Here is a 22,703-nt window from a genome sequence, read left to right on the forward strand (position 1 = left end):
TCCTAAGTCTACCAATTTCTTGAATAAAAGGAACCTAATGACAAAGCTCATATCCCTCTGTAGCTTGCATATAAAAAAATGTTCAATGTAGTTGAAGTAAGAGAATCCCTTAGGCATCGTCTAAGAAGTTGGGGAAGGGGAAGAAAATCAACCCTAAAGTCAAACATTACCCATTCCTAATCCTCTAACCTTTGCCTGCCTCTTTTCTGCTCTGCAAAGTTTCTTTATACTGAAGTTCCTATTTCCAATCAGATCATAAATAATCATTCTGAAGAAAGTTCCCATGAATTTAGAATCAAGTATATTTATGCTCCCAGCTGTTCTCAAAAAAGCCCTTTGGGGAAAACATTCTATTTACTTACTTCTGACTTTTCCTTTCTCTCCTTATCTACTAAAGCTATTAAATAAAAAGCATTTTCTGATGCTAATAATTTGTATGTGAGTAATAACCCTTCTTTGTGAAGTTTTAGTAGAGTTTTAAGTTTCAACACATTACATCTACCAGAATTTACAAATTGTTTGTTATACTTTGTAATGAAGTAACAGCGTTTAAATTTTTAAATACTATCAATGTCTTGAGGAGTAGGGACTAAGGTGCCTGAGAACTTATTAAAAGACACTGACCTACTGGGCTTCACACCCGTATCAAACTCAATGTCTCCTGTGTATAAGAAATATTTTATATTGACCCCTTTTAACAATCTGAAATGAAATGCACAGGTAATATAAGAAACCTATGTATATATAATTTTTTAATGGAAATCAGTATCCTAACAAATACAAAAAGTGAAATTTTAAAAGAAATTTATGACAAACACAAGTATTTCAATATTAATCTCAGAAATGATTACACCAGAAGATATAATGAAGTAATTGAATGCTAGCACCTATTCATAAAATCACAGTGAATGTTATGATTACAAATGTCCACAGACTGGCATACTCTACTGGTAAGCCAACTACTACAAACAGGACTGCCACAGGCAATAGGATTTTTCAAAATGGTGAACTACTGGTCAAGTTCAGAACAAAGCTGAGTACAATCTTCTTCAATATATACTGTGGTTACATACCTAGGAAAATTCAGTGCATGTGAAAACTTTACAAAATATATTTTGTATTCTAATTAAGTTTTAGGTTCATTAAAAATTGCCCTACCCACTATAGATCTCCTTCCCTGGCCTCACTCACTAAGTGCCCTTCAATTATTTTTGTCAACTAAAAATACCCTCATAAACTTCTAGAACACCTCCTAGAAAATAGCCTTTCCCCCACTGAGAACCCAAAGCTCGCAACAAGAGTATCCCCTGTGTGCCAAATAACAAATGAGATTCTAGTTGATTTATGCTACACTGAAACAGCGACAATACTAAGAAACTGAAGAACATACAAGCATTAATACAAACTACTGCTGATTTTAATGCTTATATTTTCCCTTAGGATCATTAATAGTTTGTATGAATTAAAACTGATAAGGGTGTTGAAAATTAGTTCTGAAAGAGACACTTAAACTTAGCACTGCTTCCGAGTCAAAAGAAATTCTTAAACAGTATGAGTATCTGCTGCACAAGTTGGTGAAAACTGAAGAAGAAAAATAAGGCAGGCAAACACTGACACTTGTGGTCATTCTGAGATTGCTAATTTGAAATCAGGCTAATTTCTGCTTTGTAAGTTCAAGGAAAAGTAAAACTGGTTCATAAATCATCTATTGACTTCAAAGGAAAACTGTAAACTCCTAATGAACACAGTAATCTTTCTTCAAAAAGAGAAAACTACTTACTAATATTAAACAGCCAAAAATATGCCATTTGTCCATGTATTTATATATTGGAAAAGATTTCATCTGATTTTAAGTCAAAAGATATAAATTCTAAGCAAACACTACTCTATGCAAAACTGTTGATTGACCGCAATTAAAACTAAAGTTGGTCTCTAAATAACTAAGTCAAATGGCATTTTTCAGAGTACTATGGTGGAAATGACACCTGCCCCAAAACTAAGATTTTTCTCCAGCACTGGAAAGGTGAGCACTGGCCAAAATAAAAATGGCTTACATTTAGAGCCCAATTACTCATACTAAAGCACCAACAGGAATGAAGACGAATGTAGGGAAAACCAGATTCATGTCTCCCCTTCTCAAATTATTCAAGGATATTTGCTCATTCACAGTGAATTGCCTGCCATGGTTGAAGTGTTATCCCCCACACCCTTTTCTCCCTCATTCTTTTTACCAAGGACATTTAGTTGAATTTACATAGGTAGTAAATTCCATGAAATGACTTATCTTTATTATTAGTGAGCAAATCTATACCTGATTCATCATGTTATAATGACTCAGAAACTACTAGCCAAATGAATAAAGTAGTAATTACTTCTGTACTCAACAGAAACTAACAGTTCGGGGGCTATGCAAATCGTGTCTTTAAATTCTGCCTCCTTGAGGGCTACTGCAGACATGCCCAAGAAAATCCTAAAACCAACCTGGACAGTTCTGGCCAAATATAGAGTAATAGCCTATTTTTCCCATCAGAGACGTGTTATAAGATTAAATAGTAGACCTATGCAAGTAAAAATTACAAGACATTTATAACTATAAAACTTAACAAAACAGCTGCCAGCTTCCTGAGTGTGGCAAAGAAATCTGTCACATTTACTGAGAAAGTTTAACCATAGAATTCAGATGTTAAAAGAAACTAGACTAAAGGAAGAACTTCTACAAGCTTGCCTGTCATAAGATTTTTACAGTTTCTCTTGGCTGGAAACATGCAGGTTGCTAGAAAAAGTCACTAAAGGAACTTGTATCTGGTAGTCTGCTCTGTTTTCCGTACTTTATGTAAAGTTCTTAGCCAGCTTAATTTAAATTTAAGAAACCAATGGTGGGTATTCAGGGGCTCAAACCAATACTGGGGGAACCATTAACCACCAGGTTATCTGACGGAGCTGTCTTAATAATCAAGATCTATAATAAATCCAGCAGGACACCAAAAGAGTGAAATCAAAGGAACTAGCAAAAATAATAGTTTTATCCTTTCTAGAGAAAGGGTAGGGAAGGCGTCTAAACCACCTTTGTCTCCCTAACGTTTAATAAACTGTGCCTACCTACAAATATTGGCACACAGTAGTTGATCAATATGTATTTGTTTGACAAGTGAATAAAATGAAAATATAAACATCCATTTATAATTCTATGAATGATTTCTGGATATGCTGTGCCAGTCCTATAAAAGAATTCCCACAATTTCTCCAGCAGTGTTCTCTAGTATTATGGTTAAGAACAGAGCATAAATAGACTTAGATAATCTATCTTGCTTTAATTCCCAGCTGGCTTCTCTTATATCTGGGATAATTATTTACAACTCTAAGCATTGGTTCTTCATCTTTATTTTTTTTTTTTTAAGATTTTTATTTATTTATTTATTTATTTGACAGAGATACAGATAGCCAGTAAGGGAACACAAGTAGGGGGAGTGGGAGAGGAAGAAGCAGGCTCATAGCGGAGGAACCTGAGGTGGGGCTCGATCCCACAATACCGGGATCACGCCCTGAGCCGAAGGCAGACGCTTAACCGCTGTGCCACCCAGGCGCCCCTGGTTCTTCATGTTTAAAATGGGTATTATGATAATTAAACTACTATTATGAGGGGAAAAAAAATTCATTCAACTAATAGCTTAGATAGGCTTAGCATGCAATCTGATTTTGGGTAAATAACAGTCACTGCTTCTGGCTGCATAGTCAAATCCCATGTAAGGAATTACTGATAAATAGTGATCTCCTAAAATCCACCTCTACTTTTGTAAAATACATTATTTTAAGTAGGCACTTTAGCATTACTCTCCCACCTACCTTTAATATAAAAAAAAAGTAATAAGCATGTGGTATGAGTGGACATAGGGACTAAATAAAAACTGGCTTTCAATTTTCTCCTTCACATATAACCAGGAAAAGCCAAAGCTCTAGACCTTGGGTTTCCCATTTATAAAACTCTCAATATTCCTTCTAATATTTCTGGGAAAGTCACATACAGTCCTTAAAAAAAAAAAAAAATCAGAGGATTCCTCCAAGTACAAAAAATATTTTATCAGCTACACTAAAAAACATGAGGACAAAAAATTTTAGAGTACTACAGACAGTGTAAATCTGTATTTGAAGTAATAGATTTAATTGCAGAAGACAGGTGGGACAAAGCATAGTTGACTACAAATACACAGTTTAAGTTCTAAAACCATACATTTTTAGGAGTTAATGTCCTTGCAGTCTCACAGGAAAAACTGATAATTCAGGCTATTAAAGAAAAAACAAAGCAAAACAAAAAAAAACAGACAATGACCCAGTACTCTCCAGAAAAAAAGCAAGTGCCCAGGAGACTAACCATACAAAGAAATATTTCAGAGTATCTAGTGCTTACTGAAAAATGTGCTTTGAGGCAAGTTAGTAAACAATCCTGAAATATTAGGACAAGTAAATATGATTAGTAAAATCTTATTATTCACCAAGAAGATCCTCTACAAGTGTGCTATATCCACTTTATCATTTTGTTGAATTGTCATACACGTTAATTTTAAAGAAAAGGAAGAATAAAAAATGCTGACATTAAAAGGTAATTAAAAATAAAGTTTTGCTGCCTTTAAGAACACTAGAAACCACATAAGAGCAAAAAAGAAGTGGGCTGTATCCCATCATGTGTCATTAAGTAATCCACTCCAGCTGACTTATAAACTCCAGAAAACTGGGGGTGGGAATATGTAAGTTACAGATAAAAAAATAAATGGTCTGAGTCTTATATAGATACTAGTAAAACTGGAGCTCTTTGAAAAAATAAACTTCAAAGGAAGGAGTGCACTGAAAGGGTTAAATTGCACCAAGTTACACATAAAAGCTTATATTGCTTGGGTCCTATAAAATTATGTAAGAAACATAAAAACCAACATCTAACACTGAAACATTTAGAAAGCCTGTGCTTAAGCATAAAGTAAAAAAAAAAAAAAAGAAAAGAAAAGAAAAGAAAATAAGGAAAAATAAAATTATAACCATTTCATAATCATCCCATTTTCATATTATGCATTCATCACTACACTTACACTGAATATATATAATTTATCACACAGAAGCAAAATCTCTTAAGCTTCCCCCTACCTTAGGTTTTTAGTCAAAATGAATGCAAACAATCACGTGGGATTCAGCCAAGCAGTGACGTTAAATTCTGCTCTGTCAGAGAGAGCATCTGTCAAGCCCACATTTAAACTGCTGCCTGCCTGTGCAGCAGCTGAGGAACCGTGGATTTCATATTATAGACTAAAACCCCAGTAAAACTGCTCAAAATCCTTCCTGCAGCTGCCAGGCAACAGCGAAAGAGAGTTAAATCCTATTCTATTCCAATACAATCGAAGCACTACATTCTAGCTCTGGCTGCTTTACATTGCAGCTCAGTGTTATTACTAGAAATATGGATACTGAGAAGAGAATACAGCACTGCATTGTCCGGCCAGGAAAACAGCAGATGTAAAAAGCTTCAATGCATCAACTGTCGGCAAGAGTCAACAGTGCTCGGAATAGAGCGGACAACTACAGCTCTTTTGTTTAAAGAACAAGAAAGAAAATGAAAGAAAGGAAAAATCTCAGACAACTAGGATCCATATGAACAAGGAGGGTAACTCGAAGACAAGCAGACAGATGGACACTTTGGATACTGTGAAAAGCAATCGCAGGAGGCAGACTATTGGGGGATGTGCGCATGTTCGATAGCATCTTTTTTGCTGAAGTGATGGCGTGCCAAAAGTATTTTCAGTGGGCATAATCCTCTCCACATAAATGGCCTGACCAAGGAAGGTATGTCGGTATCTTGTGTGTAATATTCATTTAAATGTCTGTTACCTTTTCATAGCCCTGGAGGCACTAATATCTGATAAACAAGTTCATCCAGTTCACCGTCCTTGAAACTATGAAAGGGTTTCTAGATATATGATTTTAAAATCTGTCATTGTTAAAGCTGTCATTGCTTTATTCAAGTAAATATGTAGCTTGAAGTAATTACGGATTAAGGATGTATAAAAGAGAGAAGAGGCAAATAGTAACAAGACGTGCTTACAGGATTCTCTGAGAAATTAAACTTAAAAAGAAAAAAACTGTAGCCCTCTAAAGAAAACACAGCAAGCCTCTATCAAATTAGGTCAAAATGAATTCTTATCTAGTAAATTAACCTCTTAAAAGCGGCTATCAAAAGAGACAATGCAGTGAAATTATATTAAATAGTATCAAAGATGATCTTAATATTAAGAGCTTTTTTCAAAGTCCTCTTAAAACAAATTATTAATATATAACAGCTTTTACTAACAAAATCTTCCCTCCAAGATCCATCTCCCCAAATAAAGATAACAAACACAAACTAAGAGAGTATCAACAAATATTATTTTGGAGCTATAAGAATACTAAAAGGAAAGCATTTGCATAGGATCACATAAGGCAGTGTGAGTTTTATGCACAGCACACCACCACAGTAGATTTGCATGTTATTACAGTGTCCATGAATACAACTTTAAACAAAGAAATATCAATAGTTGCTAAAAATTCCCCCACTTGAAAAAGTGAGCTTTCGTTTTGAGCAACTGACATATTTTAAATAATCAAATTTAAGATTGTTCTTGGTGATAATTTTTAAAGTGAAATTCCAAACAGAAAATGAAAATAATCTGATATAAAAATATTCATGAACAGCAATACAGGGACAAAAAAATGAAACGTAAATGTAGCTACTGCGCTTCTAGGCTGTATTAATATGTACTAACAAACTACCATCACGGTATGTGTGTACTGGGCAGAAATAAATCTAATAAACTATTTAAACAACAATCACAGAAGAGCAACTTATGGCTCAGGAACTCAAATTCAAAAATTTTTACAGATCTATCACAGATCCTGATATTTTGCTCAATCTCACAACACAACTCAATATTATTTAATAATCACAAAAGGCAAAACATTTTAAAGGCACATGTAAGCATTCCATTCTAAAATTAAAATAAAACAAGTTTATCAGGCCCTATTATTATCACATCTCAATGTGAACTCTCACTGCCATACCATAAATTTTTATTCCACTATAGAATGAAATCAGATGGGATTAAATAAAAAAAATATAGTTGTGAAAAATCTCAAGTCTCTCTTAGAGCCTTTTCTCTCAATGTTAATAGTACCAATTAAACATTTTTGTAAGCTAGATATCTCAAAAGCACAGAATTTTTTTTTATTCAAGCACCAGTAAAATCTAGGACTGTTCCAACACACTAAAGATAACAACACTTTTAAAAGCCAAATGATAAAAAACTGCGTGTGAGAGAGAGAGAGAGAGAGAGAGAGAGAAGTATGTGAGAAGTAACTGAACATTTCTAATAACAATCTCTCCATAACTTCAATTCATAAGATTAAATACACATTAATAATTTGAAAAAATTATCACAAAAAGAGCTAAATCAAACGTATTTCTATGCTGAAAATGTAGAACTGCAAAATTATTTAGATTGCCACAATATTTTAACTTTCTTGTCATGTTCCCACTTTTTAAGAATTAAAACACAACAGGCAGTAACTGGAGAATAATTTTAACATTTAATAAAAAGAAGTACAGTTACTTTAATTTTACATTTTTTAACAGAAAAATTATTATGAATACCTGAGAAACTTTTAATAAAGAAATGTTTAAAGCTAGACACATGCACTTCATTTATCAATGGGAGATTACCAACTGAGTATATATGAATTTAAAGCCTAGGAAGCTTAATATTTACAAACATACAAATGTCATGAATTTAAATTAAGATGCATCTCCATCACCTACGGCTACAAAATCGTATAGGACCATAAACTATGTATTTATGCTAGATTACAATATATAATAATATGCTGATTTCTATAACAGGGAAATACTTTAGAGATATCATTTCAAGTATACTGCTTTCATAAAAATATCACAATTTATTACTGTGATATCTACCTTCATTCATCTCTTCAGTTGTTTATTCAAAAATCTGACCTTATATTTACTGCTTCTTAAAAACCATTGAATTTACACTTGTAAAAGACGTAAATGATGGGACTTCAACCAGATACCAGGCATATATCAACAAAAAGGTAACATATTTAACTTAGTTTTAGAATGTTTAAAATAGATTACCAAATAAATTTAAAAAGCAACTTTTGTTTCTTTTAAATTTATACACATAACCCTTATATCTACTGGCATCTTTACGGAGTGGAAAAGAATTGTTACTGTTTATCAAATATTTCATGTAAAAATAAAAGCTGAGAAAGAGTTTCCTGGTCTAAACAGAATGGCCAACTATTTACAAGTACAGGAAGGAAAAAAACTGAGTTTCTAAATCAGAACGCTAAGCTTATTTTCAGTTTAGTTCACAGCAGAACTGTTTTGCTGGTACAGTGAACAGTCTTGGTCTTTATTACAGTAATGTGAAATTAGAAGTCATGTAAATAAACTCTAATAAATAGCAAACTAGGTTCTATGTTTTTAAAACCCCAAACTTAAAAAAAATCAGTTTGTATCTCACACAACGATTGAACATTTTACATTTGAGAACCATAACTTCTAAAAGCACTACATAATTTCAGATACTAGAAATTATCAAAAGCTGGCGCCTTTACTATTATACTTTGGAAATTTGTTCAAATTCCCACCTACTTGCTCCTCCTAGTGGCTGCTGCTAGAATAGTACTTTCATTCATACATGTCTAACCCTTTCAATCAATATTTTCAAAGTACTTCTTACCAAATACGTGAAATTTCCAGTAATTTTTCAATTATATGAAGACTTCCATGTAAATACCATTTCCCCAAGATAATTACGTTTCATTTCAAGGTTAAGCAACTTTGGCATTAAGCATGAATCTATTAATATCACAGGCCAAACACAAAGATACATATGCATAGAATTTTAAATAAATGCTACTACATTAAATTTAATTGACGAGTTTTCTTTTGTGTAAGAAATAATTTTCATTAAAAAAACACTGAAAAAATTAAAATTAGTTATCAGTCCCCTTCTCAACAAGTTTTTTCTCTTTAACAGAAATCAAGTTACAGCTCCCTTCACCCACCTTTACCCTCGCATCTTGATCCAGAAAAACTAAGAACTGAAAAACATCAACAAATTTGTGCTATGTACTGAAAAATCTTGTTCAAAGATAACACCACCAGTTTTTAATATGTAACATCATGAACCTCCCATACTGACATCTCATAACCTTTTAAAAAATCTGGGGTTCTAAGTGCCATGCTACCGGAAGTCCTAAAAATTTAACAAATTCTCTGTACACAAATGTAGAACACAGCAAAATTCGAGAATCTTTTAAAAAGCATTTTGTAAAATTTAAAATTTTAAACAGCTGGATATGATAGTACCTAGTGCCTATATTTTGTAAGAAATCTGAAAGGACTGTTCAAAGTAGTTCTTTGTTTAATTCTAACATGGAGACGCAACTGAGATTATGTGATAGTGTTCTGCCACGGCCAAAGATAAAGATAATTGCTATATTTTAAAAATCAATCTTAAGTCTAAGTAATAAGGACAATGATCTCCTGAATACCTCATCTTTGAACTTTTTATTCCACTATAGAATGAAATCAGATGGGATGAGAAAGAATATTTGAAATGAGAAAGAATATTTGAAAATGTTCATCATTTATTACTGTCTTAAAATCATGTACTGAAGTTACTGGACCCTGAAAATTAATTTTGACAGGTGCATCTTCTCATTGACTTTCTCAACACAGTAGGGGCCAATGGAAACATGCCAAGCAGTGTACTGTGACTAACAGAACTCTGCCATAATCAACCTTGCACCGTCTGTCCCACAACTGATACATGACCATTTTACAAAAAAGGCCGCTGACTGTGCACCATACTACCAATGGTATGTCAAATCAATTTTAATTAATGCCAATAAATTTTCCATCTGCTCTCAGGCCTTCTTACATGGCCTCTCTCAGGAATCTAGCAACATTCTTCTCTTCTACATGCACACAACTTTTAAATCTTTAACTCAGGTCAAAAGTACAAATGACCAGGCCTACTCAGACAACGAAATAACTGGAAAATTAACCCATCCCTTTCTCTCAAGTGCTCATCCTGTTCTCAGTGACGTTACGTTACAAAGGGTAAACAAATTATAAACTTGATTCCTGGGTTATCATATTTTCACAACTTAAAAAATTCCTATTTGCCCTATTATTAACATCCAAGGTCTCTTTTCAGGCAGTTCTATAAATGTTTAGCATTTTGTAAATTTATATGTTTCATCTTTATAGAATGACTGCATGGGAGACAACGTGGCCGAATTAAAAAATGATTACCAAAGAACAGTACTGATTCAGGAGAAGGAAACATTTTCAGCCACCAGTAGTATCTCATATCCCATTACTGGATATTTACAACATGCTTCAGTGGAGGAGAAGACACTGCTGCTTTGCAAAGATGAGCTGGAATGCCAAGAGGTCTCTGTTCCGTACCCATCTTATTGGTGTACTTTCTCTAGTGTTTCTTTTTGCTATGTTTTTGTTTTTCAATCATCATGACTGGCTGCCAGGCAGAGCTGGATTTAAAGAAAACCCTGTAACATATACTTTCCGAGGATTTCGTTCTACAAAAAGTGAGACAAACCACAGCTCTCTCCGGAACATTTGGAAAGAAACAGTCCCTCAAACTCTGAGGCCTCAAACAGCAACTAACTCCAATAACACAGACCTGTCGCCACAAGGAGTTACAGGGCTGGAGAATACACTTAGTGCCAATGGAAGTATTTACAATGAAAAAGGTATCGGACATCCAAATTCTTACCACTTCAGATATATTATCAATGAACCTGAAAAATGCCAGGAGAAAAGTCCTTTTTTAATACTGCTAATAGCTGCAGAACCTGGACAAATAGAAGCTAGAAGAGCTATTCGGCAAACATGGGGCAATGAAAGTCTAGCACCTGGTATCCAAATCACACGAATTTTTTTGTTGGGCGTAAGTATTAAGTTAAATGGCTACCTTCAACGTGCAATACTGGAAGAAAGCAGACAATATCATGATATCATTCAACAGGAATATTTAGATACATACTACAATTTGACAATTAAAACACTTATGGGCATGAACTGGGTTGCAACATACTGTCCACATATTCCGTATGTTATGAAAACTGACAGTGACATGTTTGTCAACACTGAATATTTAATACATAAGTTATTGAAGCCAGACCTGCCTCCCAGACATAACTATTTTACTGGTTACCTAATGAGAGGATATGCACCCAATCGGAACAAAGATAGCAAGTGGTACATGCCACCAGACCTCTACCCAAGTGAACGCTATCCTGTCTTTTGTTCTGGGACTGGTTATGTTTTTTCTGGAGATCTGGCAGAGAAGATATTTAAAGTTTCTTTAAGTATCCGTCGTTTGCACTTAGAAGATGTATATGTAGGGATCTGTCTTGCCAAGTTGAGAATTGATCCTGTGCCCCCTCCCAATGAGTTTGTGTTCAATCACTGGCGAGTTTCTTATTCAAGCTGTAAATATAGCCACCTAATTACCTCTCATCAGTTCCAGCCTAGTGAACTGATAAAATACTGGAACCATTTACAACAAAATAAGCACAACGCTTGTGCCAACGCAGCAAAAGAAAAGGCAGGCAGGTATCGCCACCGTAAATTACACTAGAGAAGACAATTTTTTTTTTCAAATGTGCAATCTGTAAAATATTGCTAAAAGCATGTATAGTTAAAACTGATTACATTCATAGGACAAGTTTTAGTTAAAATTCATCACATAAAGTAATTCAAAATTTATTTTTTTAATTTCTGAAGTAATTGTTAAAAATACAACACTATATAACAAAAAGGTATCCCAAAAGAATCTATTTAAAAAAAAAAAAAAACTGTGTAAGGGGATTCTGTGCATTAACATGCAATAATAAGCATGCATACATCAATGGTTCAAGGCTTATGTTAAGGGCCAATAAAATGTATTTACATATATTTTCCACATAAATTTTAATTTAAGAAATGGAGACAGTCAAAAGACCCTTCATTTTCGATTCAGTTTTTCATTTTAACATATAATTAAATGTAAATAAAACATTACTGTCAATCTTAAGGAAACTTTGTAATTGTGCAAAGGACAAATTTTCTGACCTGACTATTCTAGGGTTCTAAAACTATATTCCATGCAGTAAGATTTAGTTGAATTAGTCCACAAACACATTTATAAAGTTCAGAAGTTTCATCAATGCAATTCTCATCCAAGTATTTACCTTTTAAAAACAACTGAGATACTCATTTTCTTTTATTAGTACATATATCGGGGGAAATTATTTTGACATGATGTGATAAAATGTGAAAAAAATCAATGTGTCTCAGGCTCAAGTTTTTATAAGAAAAAAAAAAAAGTAAATGTTTCAAAATAGACAGTTTGTTTCCTCGTTGGTGTTAAGGGCCAAGCTAGTATTTCACTGAGTTATTGTATTAGATCAGTTACTGCACTCTTAAGGACTACTACCACTTAACTTCAAGGATATCTGTAAAAATTTATCATGTTCCTCTAACGGAAGCAAAAGTAATTACAGGCAAAAAGAGAATGTACTGTTGAAAAAAGATACAGGATAAAGAGTGCAGCAGCAGTTTCATTCAATACATTTTTAAGATGCATGTCTGCCAAACTGCAACATATGGGAAGTTTATTTCCTGACAGCAGGTATACACATGCCAATACTTAATCATTTTATGGCACCTACTTCTTTCTCAGAGTGCCAAGTTTACAAACCTGCAGTTTTTAATTTGGTAGATGACAACTATTCTGCGTCACCAATTTCAAACCTTTTTTGGGAGGGATGGGGAAAACTACAAATGTTTGATGAACACTTGATTCTAGGATGACAAATGTATACAATGCACTTTTACCAAGCTTTTAATAAAAAAAAAAGGTAAAAAAATCTTTACTGAGTGTTACAGTACAAATATTTTCACAGTAATTTTGTTTGGCTCCATTACAAATTTTAAAATCAAGAATAGAAACCTGCTAAGTTTAAAAGTGTTTTTATTTCATACAAGTATGTAAAACTTAAATCTAATGAAGATATTACTTATCCTAATTCTAATGACCATTTTTATTTTTGATTCTATTCTGAAGAGACAGTGTACCAAAACAGAATTTTTATAATTGTTAAAGTTCAGAATCACAGAAACTATTTAAGTACTCATTATTTAATATATTGAATTCTATTTATACTGAATTTATCTCTCATTTTCAATTTAGTAATCTAAGTGTTCTATTCTACATAGAGTAATTTTGAAAGTCAAGCTGCATAACACCCCCAGCTCTTGGTTAAGTTCATTTTTCACTTAATTTATTCTATAAGATTATAAAAAGACTAAAATTACTAAATGCCAAAGTTACTAAATAAAAGTCACACATAGGAGGATAATACCAAATTAGATAAGTTTGATGAGAGACAAAAGTCATTCTCCCTTCAATGTAGAGTAATTCATTTATACTTCAGAAGTTAAAAAAAAGGGGGGGGTGTATGTGTATGCATGTATGCATGCACAGGTATATACCCAGACAGAACCCAAGCACTATTTGCCTAAATTATCATTACAGTGTAGGATCTTTAAACGATAGTATTTTCCTTCTGGAAAAATTCAAGTTTAAACAGTTGACTTATGAAAAACAGAATTCTTAACAGATAACTAAATTTCTCCCAGCTCAGACATCAATGTCAAATCATTTCAACATCCCTGAGAATACTATCTTAAGAACTGATAGTAAGCTGATAACACTGCATTCTCAAAGAACACTGGATCAAATAGTAAAGTTTCCTACGACTGCTGAAAATCTTTATTTTAAAATAAATATTCTATTAATTTATTTTTGTCTCTTCACTCTCAATATGTAAGATTAATTCTTCAGAAAATATGAATTTTTATATTATGATACCTCAACATCTCACCAAGTATGTTGACTTACCTACTGTTAACTGTGCCTTATTCATGCCCAGTACTATATGATTTTTTATTATACATAAAAATATGATTTTAAATTATATTTGCACTGCATTTGGTCAAAGAAAAAGATTCAGGAACAACAACTATGTAATCTTTTTGCTCAAAGTGTTAATAAATATTTTAAGGGATAAAAACACCAAAACTTTTAATAGTTACGCTAGTTTGTTTTGATCAAGATTATAGGTGATGAAATTCTAATTCAAGGAAATAATTTAAATTTCTCACTTCTTAGTATACAGCAGAATCATATAATCTCAACTGGAATCTTACTGACATCTATTAACCAAAAACCCCTATAAAAATAATAGCAACAATGGCAGCAGGAACTATTTATTGATAGACCATACACTATATGGCTGGTACTATGTTTGAACCACTTTATATACATGCTCTCATAGAATCCTTAAAAATAACACTAAGAGATGGGAAAGGAAGACTCATGCAAGAAGCTAAACAGCTAAGATCACACAGCTAGTAAAAAGTAGCAGAGTTCCATCTTTAAAGACCATGTTCTCAACCACTATGTTATTCTGCTATATATTTCACATATGACACCTGCTATAAGGTCTGAAGAGCTAAGCAAAAATGGCCTGTCCTCTATTCCACTATTCTCTGATTACTCTTCATCTTTTGCCAAAGAAGGCTTCATAATCATTTTCTTACACTGGAGGGGCACCTGATGTTAGGTGCAAACAAAGATAAGGGAAAAGAGAGGAAATCTGATCACTCTGTTATTTTTTCTTCTCCATTTCAATTGTTTACATCTGGTGGGCAAAACCTTAGAAAACTCAAAGCATTATTGCTTATCTCTTGCTTCTTTGGGCACTAAGATACATCTGTAAACAACAGGCATGTTGCAGTTAGAAATTATAAAAAGAGGGCTATCCGAAGCACAACTGGATCATTTCTAACAAACAAAAGTAACACTGTATTTACTCACCCTACAGGTTTAGTCACCTACTGTTTTGGGATGAGGTGGTAAAATCCTTTTACCTAGCTGATTTTAGGTTTTGGGTTTGTTTTTCCATTTTTTACTGCTTAACTACAAAATCTATTAAATTAACATAGGTTTAAGAAGACAAGAGATTATTGCTACTATGCATACATTTCTAATATACCTCATAGAATATCAGTTTATCACTTAAACATTACTCTCAGAAGACAGGTAATGCACACAAATACTAAAAAGCGACATGTTGAGTTTTAGGAAGAAACCTGCCCTGCACTTCATCAACACACACAAACACACCCTCCTCTAAGCATGATATAACTATAAATCTTATTACTTTCAAGTACAATAATGTGAGAAGAGGAAGAAAAACACTTCTGTATCTATAGGAATTGTTTTCTCTCCCTTTACCAGTGCAAATATCTGAGCTAAAGGAAACCTGGAGCTATAGGAATTGCCTCACTGTTTATTAATCTAATTATTTCAACTTCCGACTGAATCTTACAGATTCTAAATGTAAATATCTCACTATCGTCAGTATCCTAAACTCTGAAAAAATAGGTCAAGAGCATCATAAAAAAATATTAAACAGGAAACTAATATGCAAAATCTTGAATTTACGCCTTTTTGAGTTTTTAAGTAAATGTTTAAAATACAAATTTATACAATAGAATAAAACTGATTAAGGTGTCTGTCATAACTAAAATGCTATTAAAAACACGTATTAGAATATAGATAACAAGAATTAACATGAGATTCTGATGGCAATGAGAATTTTCTAACATATTGAAGGCTTGAAACTAGTTAATGAAAACACATTATAAACACAATAATTTAAAGGAATTTAAAAAAACTGTTTCCACTTATGAGTTAAAAAACAAATACTATCAGAAAATTAAAACTAGAAAACATTACCATAAGCCATAGCCAAAATCTACTTATTATCAGGCAAAATTAAGAAAAGAAATAAAAATGTTCAATGAACCCATAACTAAACATTGTTTTATGGTTTAACAATAGTTTTCAAACTAATTTCCTCAGGTATCTCAGTAGTGAGTAGTAAAACCAGGAGAGCAGTGTTCTGGAGTCCTGCCCTCACTTTAATACAACTGCACTTTCATGTTTTTTATGAAAAGATACCCTGACAAAGTTCATTTGAAAAGAGGCCAATGTTTTTTTGTTTTTTTTCATTGAGAACTATCTTAATGATTCTTAAACTGAAATGTAACTACAGAAAATAGAAAAATACAAATATTCACTCAACAGATCAACTCAAAGAATAAAAGGAACACAGATAATCAGTCAAAAGCAAGATTAAAATAGTAATCCAAGAGTTTTACACATAATATATATTATATACAATACATATAATATATATAATACATAAGCCATTATACAATACAGATGGTAAAAAAATTAATCCACAAAAGCAACAATTTAAAAATAAGGAATGATCACAACAAGTAAGGACTTCTATGGAGAAAACTAAACTTTTACTGAGAGGTATAAAAATTCTGACAATGTAAGAACAGACCGCTTTTTTTAGTTACCAAGATTACCTACTTTCAAAAATGGCCATTCTTCCCCCAGTTAACATGTTTTTTCCAGCTACATTTTCTAAATATTCTAGGGGAAAAAACTGCTGTAATATACAGGGTCAGTATAAGCCCAATCCAAACTTAATGAATATTTCTTAAAGTTTTTAGTGTGTGTGGATGGAAATCATGATATGATTATAAAGACAATTTGGAAAAAAGGTATCCGTAGCTAAGAAAATATTCAAAATGATCACAAAGAATTTACTATAAAGCAACAATAATTTTGGTTTATACTGGCATAATAATTAGGTAGTTCAATCAAGAAAAAAAAATTAGACCTGAAAGAGACCCTAACATTTATAGTAACCTGACATCATGAGCACATTAGAATTTAATATTCTCCCATTATTAAACAGAGAAACTAGGTGATGTCTAGGCTTTAATGCTTAAGATTCAAGTCAAGTCCTACTATTACAAAAATAAATTCCAGGTGGAGCAAAGTAAGTACAATATATACTGTACTAATATTTATCAAACCTACCATGTGCCAGATATTGTTAAGCACTTTAATGGGAGACTATGGGGACAATTTTATTGATCGAAGAATAAAAAACAAATTAAACAGAGAAAGAAATCAAGGAAGAAAAAGATAAATAATACTAACCTCTACATATAATTAACTTTAGCCATAAAATTAAAAGACAAAAGGCAAACTGTAAATTGAGAAAATATTTACAGTAACTGACAGTAGGACAAGAGTCCTGATATAAAAAGAACTCTTACAAGTAAGAAAATAGTTTTGATATATAAAGAATTCTTACAAGTAAGAAAACATCAATATTCCAAAAGATTTCTGGCCATAAGCCATAACTAAATCACAATCAATAATCATCCATTAAGTAAAACATATTCGGCCTTACCAGTAGTCATATAAACACACTTAGAAACTATGTCCCATCTTTATTAAACTGGAAGATATTTTTTAAAATAGTCTACGCAGGTAATGAAAATGAGAAAGCTCCCCACCAGAGGCAGTGTAAATTGGCACAGACTTTCTGAAAAGCAACTTAAAAAATTTTAACCAAAAAAAACCAAAACCCAGAAGACAAAAAACCCAAGACATTTTGAGCCATTAATCCAGAATTAAAAATCTATTATGAGGCCATAATCGATCATGGAAAAAACTTTTAAATTTCCAAAAGAGATATTAAACAAACTGTGCTAGTTATATAATGGAATATTACAGTCATTCAAAACTTGAATTCAAAGACAATTTAATAATAGAAAAACACTCATATGCTTTATGAAGCAAAGCAAAACAAAACAAAATAGAACAAAAACCCCCAAAACAAAACAATGTAGTATGGTTCATAATCTACAACAATACACATCTTCCCCCACCCCCACCAAAAAAACACAGAAAATAAATGTTAAAAAATAAACGTGATTTCTGGAAAATGGAATAATGGGTATTTTTCTTCTTCCTATTTTTCTGTATTTTTTAATCTTTCCAGGTTTAAAATTAAGGAAAAATGGCCAGTAACAAGCTAATGAACATCATATCAAAGTTTGTACTATACATCTTACACTGTTAGCACATGTTCACTGAAGCTACTCTAATACATTTTAAACATTTTTAAAGAACCTTTTAGAAGTATAGACAATAATCAAAACTTTAATAAAATGACTGGACCAGAAGATGTCTGAGATACTTTTTTCAATTATTCAAATATTTTGAGAGCCTACAATCTGCTGGGTACAGACACTATGACGATAACCTGGTAAGATATGGTCTAATTTTAATAAATGATGTTTGGGTACTTGGACAGTTATAAGAAAAAAGAATCAGATCTGTTCTTCAACCATATATTATAATAATTTCCAACCAGATCAAAGATCTAAATGTAAATAATGAAACAAACTAGTTCTATAGTGGGAAAAAGTGAATTCCTTTATAATTTGGGAGAAGAGTTAACTTCCCTAAATACGACAAAACCCAGAAGCAGTAAGAGATTTATAAATGTGATTACAAAAGATTTTGAAAGAAACTTTTCCATGGCAATAAAATCAACATCAACAAAATCAGAAAACAAATGACAATCTGAGAAAAGATAGTTGTAACCTGTAAGAGTTTAATATCCTCAATATATTGGAAAGATACAGAGATCGAAAAAGGAGGTGGAAAAGACCAACATTCTGATAGAAAAATGGGGGAAAATATTAGTTGACAGAGAAAGAAACGATATGACCCTTAATCATCATCATATCACTGGGAATGCATAAAAAAACCACTAAGAAAACATTACTCACCTGTCAAGGTAACAAAAGTTAAGTCTGACATTTTACTCTTTTGATAGACCTGTAGGACAACAGGCACATTCATACATACTATGGAAACAAAAATGGTACAACTCCTAATGGGGGAGAATTTGGTTAACATCCTGCAAAAGTACAGAAGCATTTACCCTTTACTTATCAATTCTACATCCAGGAATCTCTTCCCAAAATACAGTGATAACAATATGAGATAAAGCAAGCATAAAACTAATCATTGGGGCATGACTTGTAAATAGCAGAGGACAGAAACAACCTAAATGTCCATCCATATGGGCCTGGTTAAATAAACCAAGGTACACTACAACGTACTGGGACTACCCGGCCCCCACCGTGGGATACAGTCTAGGGAAAAAATAATTGCATCCAACCAGCTTACAGTAAACAGTAATATTAGTATTCTCACTCTGAAATTTTTACTGAAATATCAGAGCAAACAAGAAATTATGCTAATATGAGGAAATGCTATGAATTGAACTGTTTAAGAAAATCCTCTCTACTGATTATCCATATAAGCCTGTGTTTATACAATCTTCACTAGAATAGGTGTGGAAAAGCAAACTTTCTGAGAAAGAACAAAGATTATTTATCTCAAGGATATCACCATAAAAAGGGTAAAAGTAAATAATGAATACAGGTTGGTTTTACACACAGACACACACACACATACACATACATGACTTTGGTAGGAAATGGGGGGAATAAGATGATAAGTGAGAGAATTATGGGGAACTCTGAGCATTAAAGAAGAAAAAAAACAATAGACTCAGATCTGGATAACCATTATGCCTCAACAAGGGGAAAAGAGAGAACCATCTTTATAAGTACCAAGCTTACAAAAGCTCTGGCTTAGGATGGACATAAACGCGCAGAGCACAGACTAAAGAGGAGCTGCTAATTAAGCATTAAAAAGAAAAAGGTTGTAACTGAGAATACCAGATTTGAGTTGCTACTGTGTATAGTTATTTTTAAACTCTACTCCTATAGAAAACTGGAGTTCCATCCACTGAAGATGGTAAACTCATAAAAAAAGAATGATCTTTAAAAAATTCTAGAAAATTCCTAGTAGCAGATTTCCTATGGAAACCTTCCACCCTCAATTTAGAAAGTTCGAGGAAGACTTGCAATCAAGGTAGCCTGCCTTGCACAGGTCAAGCTAAGATATCAAAGACCCTCTCTTCTAGTAATTTGAATCCTGAGGGAAACAAACATACACACACACTCAGGCATGCACACACACACAGAGAAAATGATTGTAGCTAAGTCACTTAAACTTCAGTACCCTGAAGAAATTATCCATCAATTCTTTTTTTTTTTTTTTAAAGATTTTGTTTATTTATTCGACAGAGATAGCGACAGCCAGTGAGAGAGGGAACACAAGCAGGGGGAGTGGGAGAGGAAGAAGCAGGCTCATAGCTGAGTCTTGTTACCCAGATCCCCAGAGCTGCTATGGTTCCCATTTCTTCTACCACTTGGTTCTCTGATTTTATGAGCTTGCCCATAATTTTCCAATACTTCTTTTTCCCCAATACTTTTTTTTTTGCTTCAATTTTTGCTTGTAACCAAAGAATCCTAACTGACAGAAATCCTACCACCAGCAAATTTTGAAGTAATAAAGTTGTTTTTAGCTCCTATGATGATTCCATTATGCTCTGTAAGACCATGCCCTCTATGTGTTCTGCCACCTGAACAAATCAGGAATGCAAAGGGGTACAAGAACAACTTCTCTGTTAAAGAAAGCGAGCTGAGGGAAGGGTGGGTGGCTCAGTCAGTTAAGCTTCCGACTCTTGATTTCAGCTCAGGTCGTAATCTCAGGGTCCTGGGACTTAGCCCCGCATAGGGCTCTGCTCTCAGCAGGGAGTCTGCTTGAGAATTTTCTTCCTCTCCCTCTGCCCCTCTTCCCCTCTCTAAAATAAATAAACCTTTAAACAATACGACTGAGACTATGTTGCTATAAATACCTTATTACTGAGGAGAGGTCAGGGAAATAGGATTTGGGACTTTGTTTCCTAAAGTCATACCACCATGAAGGAGAGCCAACACATCTGGAAAGTAACCACAAAAACTGACTGCCTGAGCCTGATACACTGTAAAACGCCGTCTGACCTTAGAAACTAATGAACAGGGAGGACAGGACTATACCATTTCACATTCTATTTAAAGTTGTATTCCTTTACCAAAAATCTGTCTCCTGACAAGCTAAAAAACAAACAAAAACAAAAAACAAAACACAACTACAACCTTCTTCCTGGTAGGTTTGAGAGAAGAGAATAAATGACTCCTCTACTGTGAAGAGAGAAATCTAACAGCTGGGTAAAATTAAGATAATTTTTACAAAAATAAAATGAATTTTTAAATCAAACTTCATAAGCAATAAAATTTACACTATTTATATGATCTGAGTGTCTGTAAGTACACCTACATTTAACAGTATGTTTAAACTCAAGTTATCTCCTCTCATGTCTAATTTTAATACCTTTTTATCATTTCATGTCTCGATTAATGGCTATCCCCAGTCAGTGGCCACATGAGAATACCAAAAGTCACCCTTGCCACTTCCTTCTCTTGTTATCACCATATCTATCCCCAAAACCTGGATTCCTAATGGAATCCATCCACTTTTCTTCATCTTACTCCTCTAGTAGTTCACATGAGTATCTCTCACTTGACCCTGCAATACCTTCACAATTGGTTTCCTAAAATCCATGCAATCCGTTTCCCATTCTATAGCGAGAATGGTACTTTCAAAACAAAAAGCTATTCACATCATTCCAGTGCTTCAAAGGCTTCCCAATGTCCTTAGGATAAAGACCAAAATCCCTAAAATCCTTGGCCAGCTACAAGATCCACAAATGGGTCTCTTCCTTGCTAATAATCTCTCTGCCCAATCTTCTGATCCCATCTGTGCCTCCTACTTTATTCTATAAATTACCTCATTCTTCCTCAGGATTAACTTTAAAAACAATACACAACAACAACGAATCCTAGACTATAAACAGTGAGTTGAAATCTGACTCAATAAAACCACCCTACCTTTTTGGCTTACAGCATTTTTTTTTTTTTTTAAAGATTTTATTTATTTATTTGACAGAGATAGAGACAGCCAGCGAGAGAGAGAACACAAGCAGGGGGAGTGGGAGAGGAAGAAGCAGGCTCATAGCGGAAGAGCCTGATGTGGGGCTCGATCTCGTAACGCCGGGATCACGCCCTGAGCCGAAGGCAGACGCTTAACCGCTGGGCCACCCAGGCGCCCCTGGCTTACAGCATTTTTATCTTATTTGAAAGGAAACCTTTTTAGGGTGTCAAATCAATTTTTCTCTATAGTGATAAGCCTCATTCACTGATTTCAATACAAATCAATCCAAAAAGAAAGTACAAGTATTCTAGAGATAATAACTAAAATCAGTTATACAAACTTTAAATCCCTCTCAATCATCTTGGACTATATAGAAATGGATTTACAAACTGCCTATTAAAACTTAATCATAAACAGAGAAGCAATGGTGAAAGTGCTGATGATCAAGCTTACCAACAGCCACATGTTTTAAAGGACTGCATATCAGTGCATTTCTAACCAGGGATTATGATGCCTAAGATCAAGAAAGTTAACTTTCCTCAATAATAAATTCAATACAAATGAAATTGCTGGGCATGATTTCCCAAACAAACCAATTTGACCACGTTAAATTCTAGAACTCCAACATTAGGCTAATAAAATTCTCCAGCCCAGTCCTCTTTAGAGTTGAAGAAACATCCATAAGTCCATTCACTTACTTGATAGCCTAGGCATTGAGTCATAAGCTATAGATACAACAATGGACAATAACAA

General features: G+C 33.4%; 2 protein-coding genes across 3 annotated transcripts in view; one reads left to right on the top strand and one right to left on the bottom strand.

Moving 5' to 3' along the window:
• CDC73 (cell division cycle 73) overlaps positions 1 to 22,703 on the bottom strand; it is a 116,040-nt gene that overhangs the window by 46,291 nt on the left and 47,046 nt on the right. The window lies entirely within an intron of this gene.
• B3GALT2 (beta-1,3-galactosyltransferase 2) lies at positions 3,385 to 18,485 on the top strand. Of its 2 annotated transcripts, none has more exons than XM_026517369.4 (2): positions 3,385 to 5,826; positions 10,316 to 18,485. In XM_026517369.4, exon 2 carries the CDS (start codon positions 10,443 to 10,445, stop codon positions 11,709 to 11,711), a length of 1,269 nt encoding a protein of 422 aa, XP_026373154.1. In that variant the 5' UTR covers positions 3,385 to 5,826; positions 10,316 to 10,442; the 3' UTR covers positions 11,712 to 18,485. The 2 variants fall into 2 exon arrangements, with proteins under 2 accessions (XP_026373154.1, XP_057171559.1); XM_057315576.1 differs by lacking the exon at positions 3,385 to 5,826 and adding an exon at positions 9,719 to 9,921.

This window comes from Ursus arctos, unplaced genomic scaffold (genome assembly GCF_023065955.2).
Source record: "Ursus arctos isolate Adak ecotype North America unplaced genomic scaffold, UrsArc2.0 scaffold_2, whole genome shotgun sequence".
NCBI lineage: Eukaryota > Metazoa > Chordata > Mammalia > Carnivora > Ursidae > Ursus > Ursus arctos.

Excerpts from the sequence above, each read along its gene's own strand:
- B3GALT2 (XM_026517369.4), top strand. The coding sequence starts at position 10,443 with ATGCTTCAGTGGAGGAGAAGACACTGCTGCTTTGCAAAGATGAGCTGG.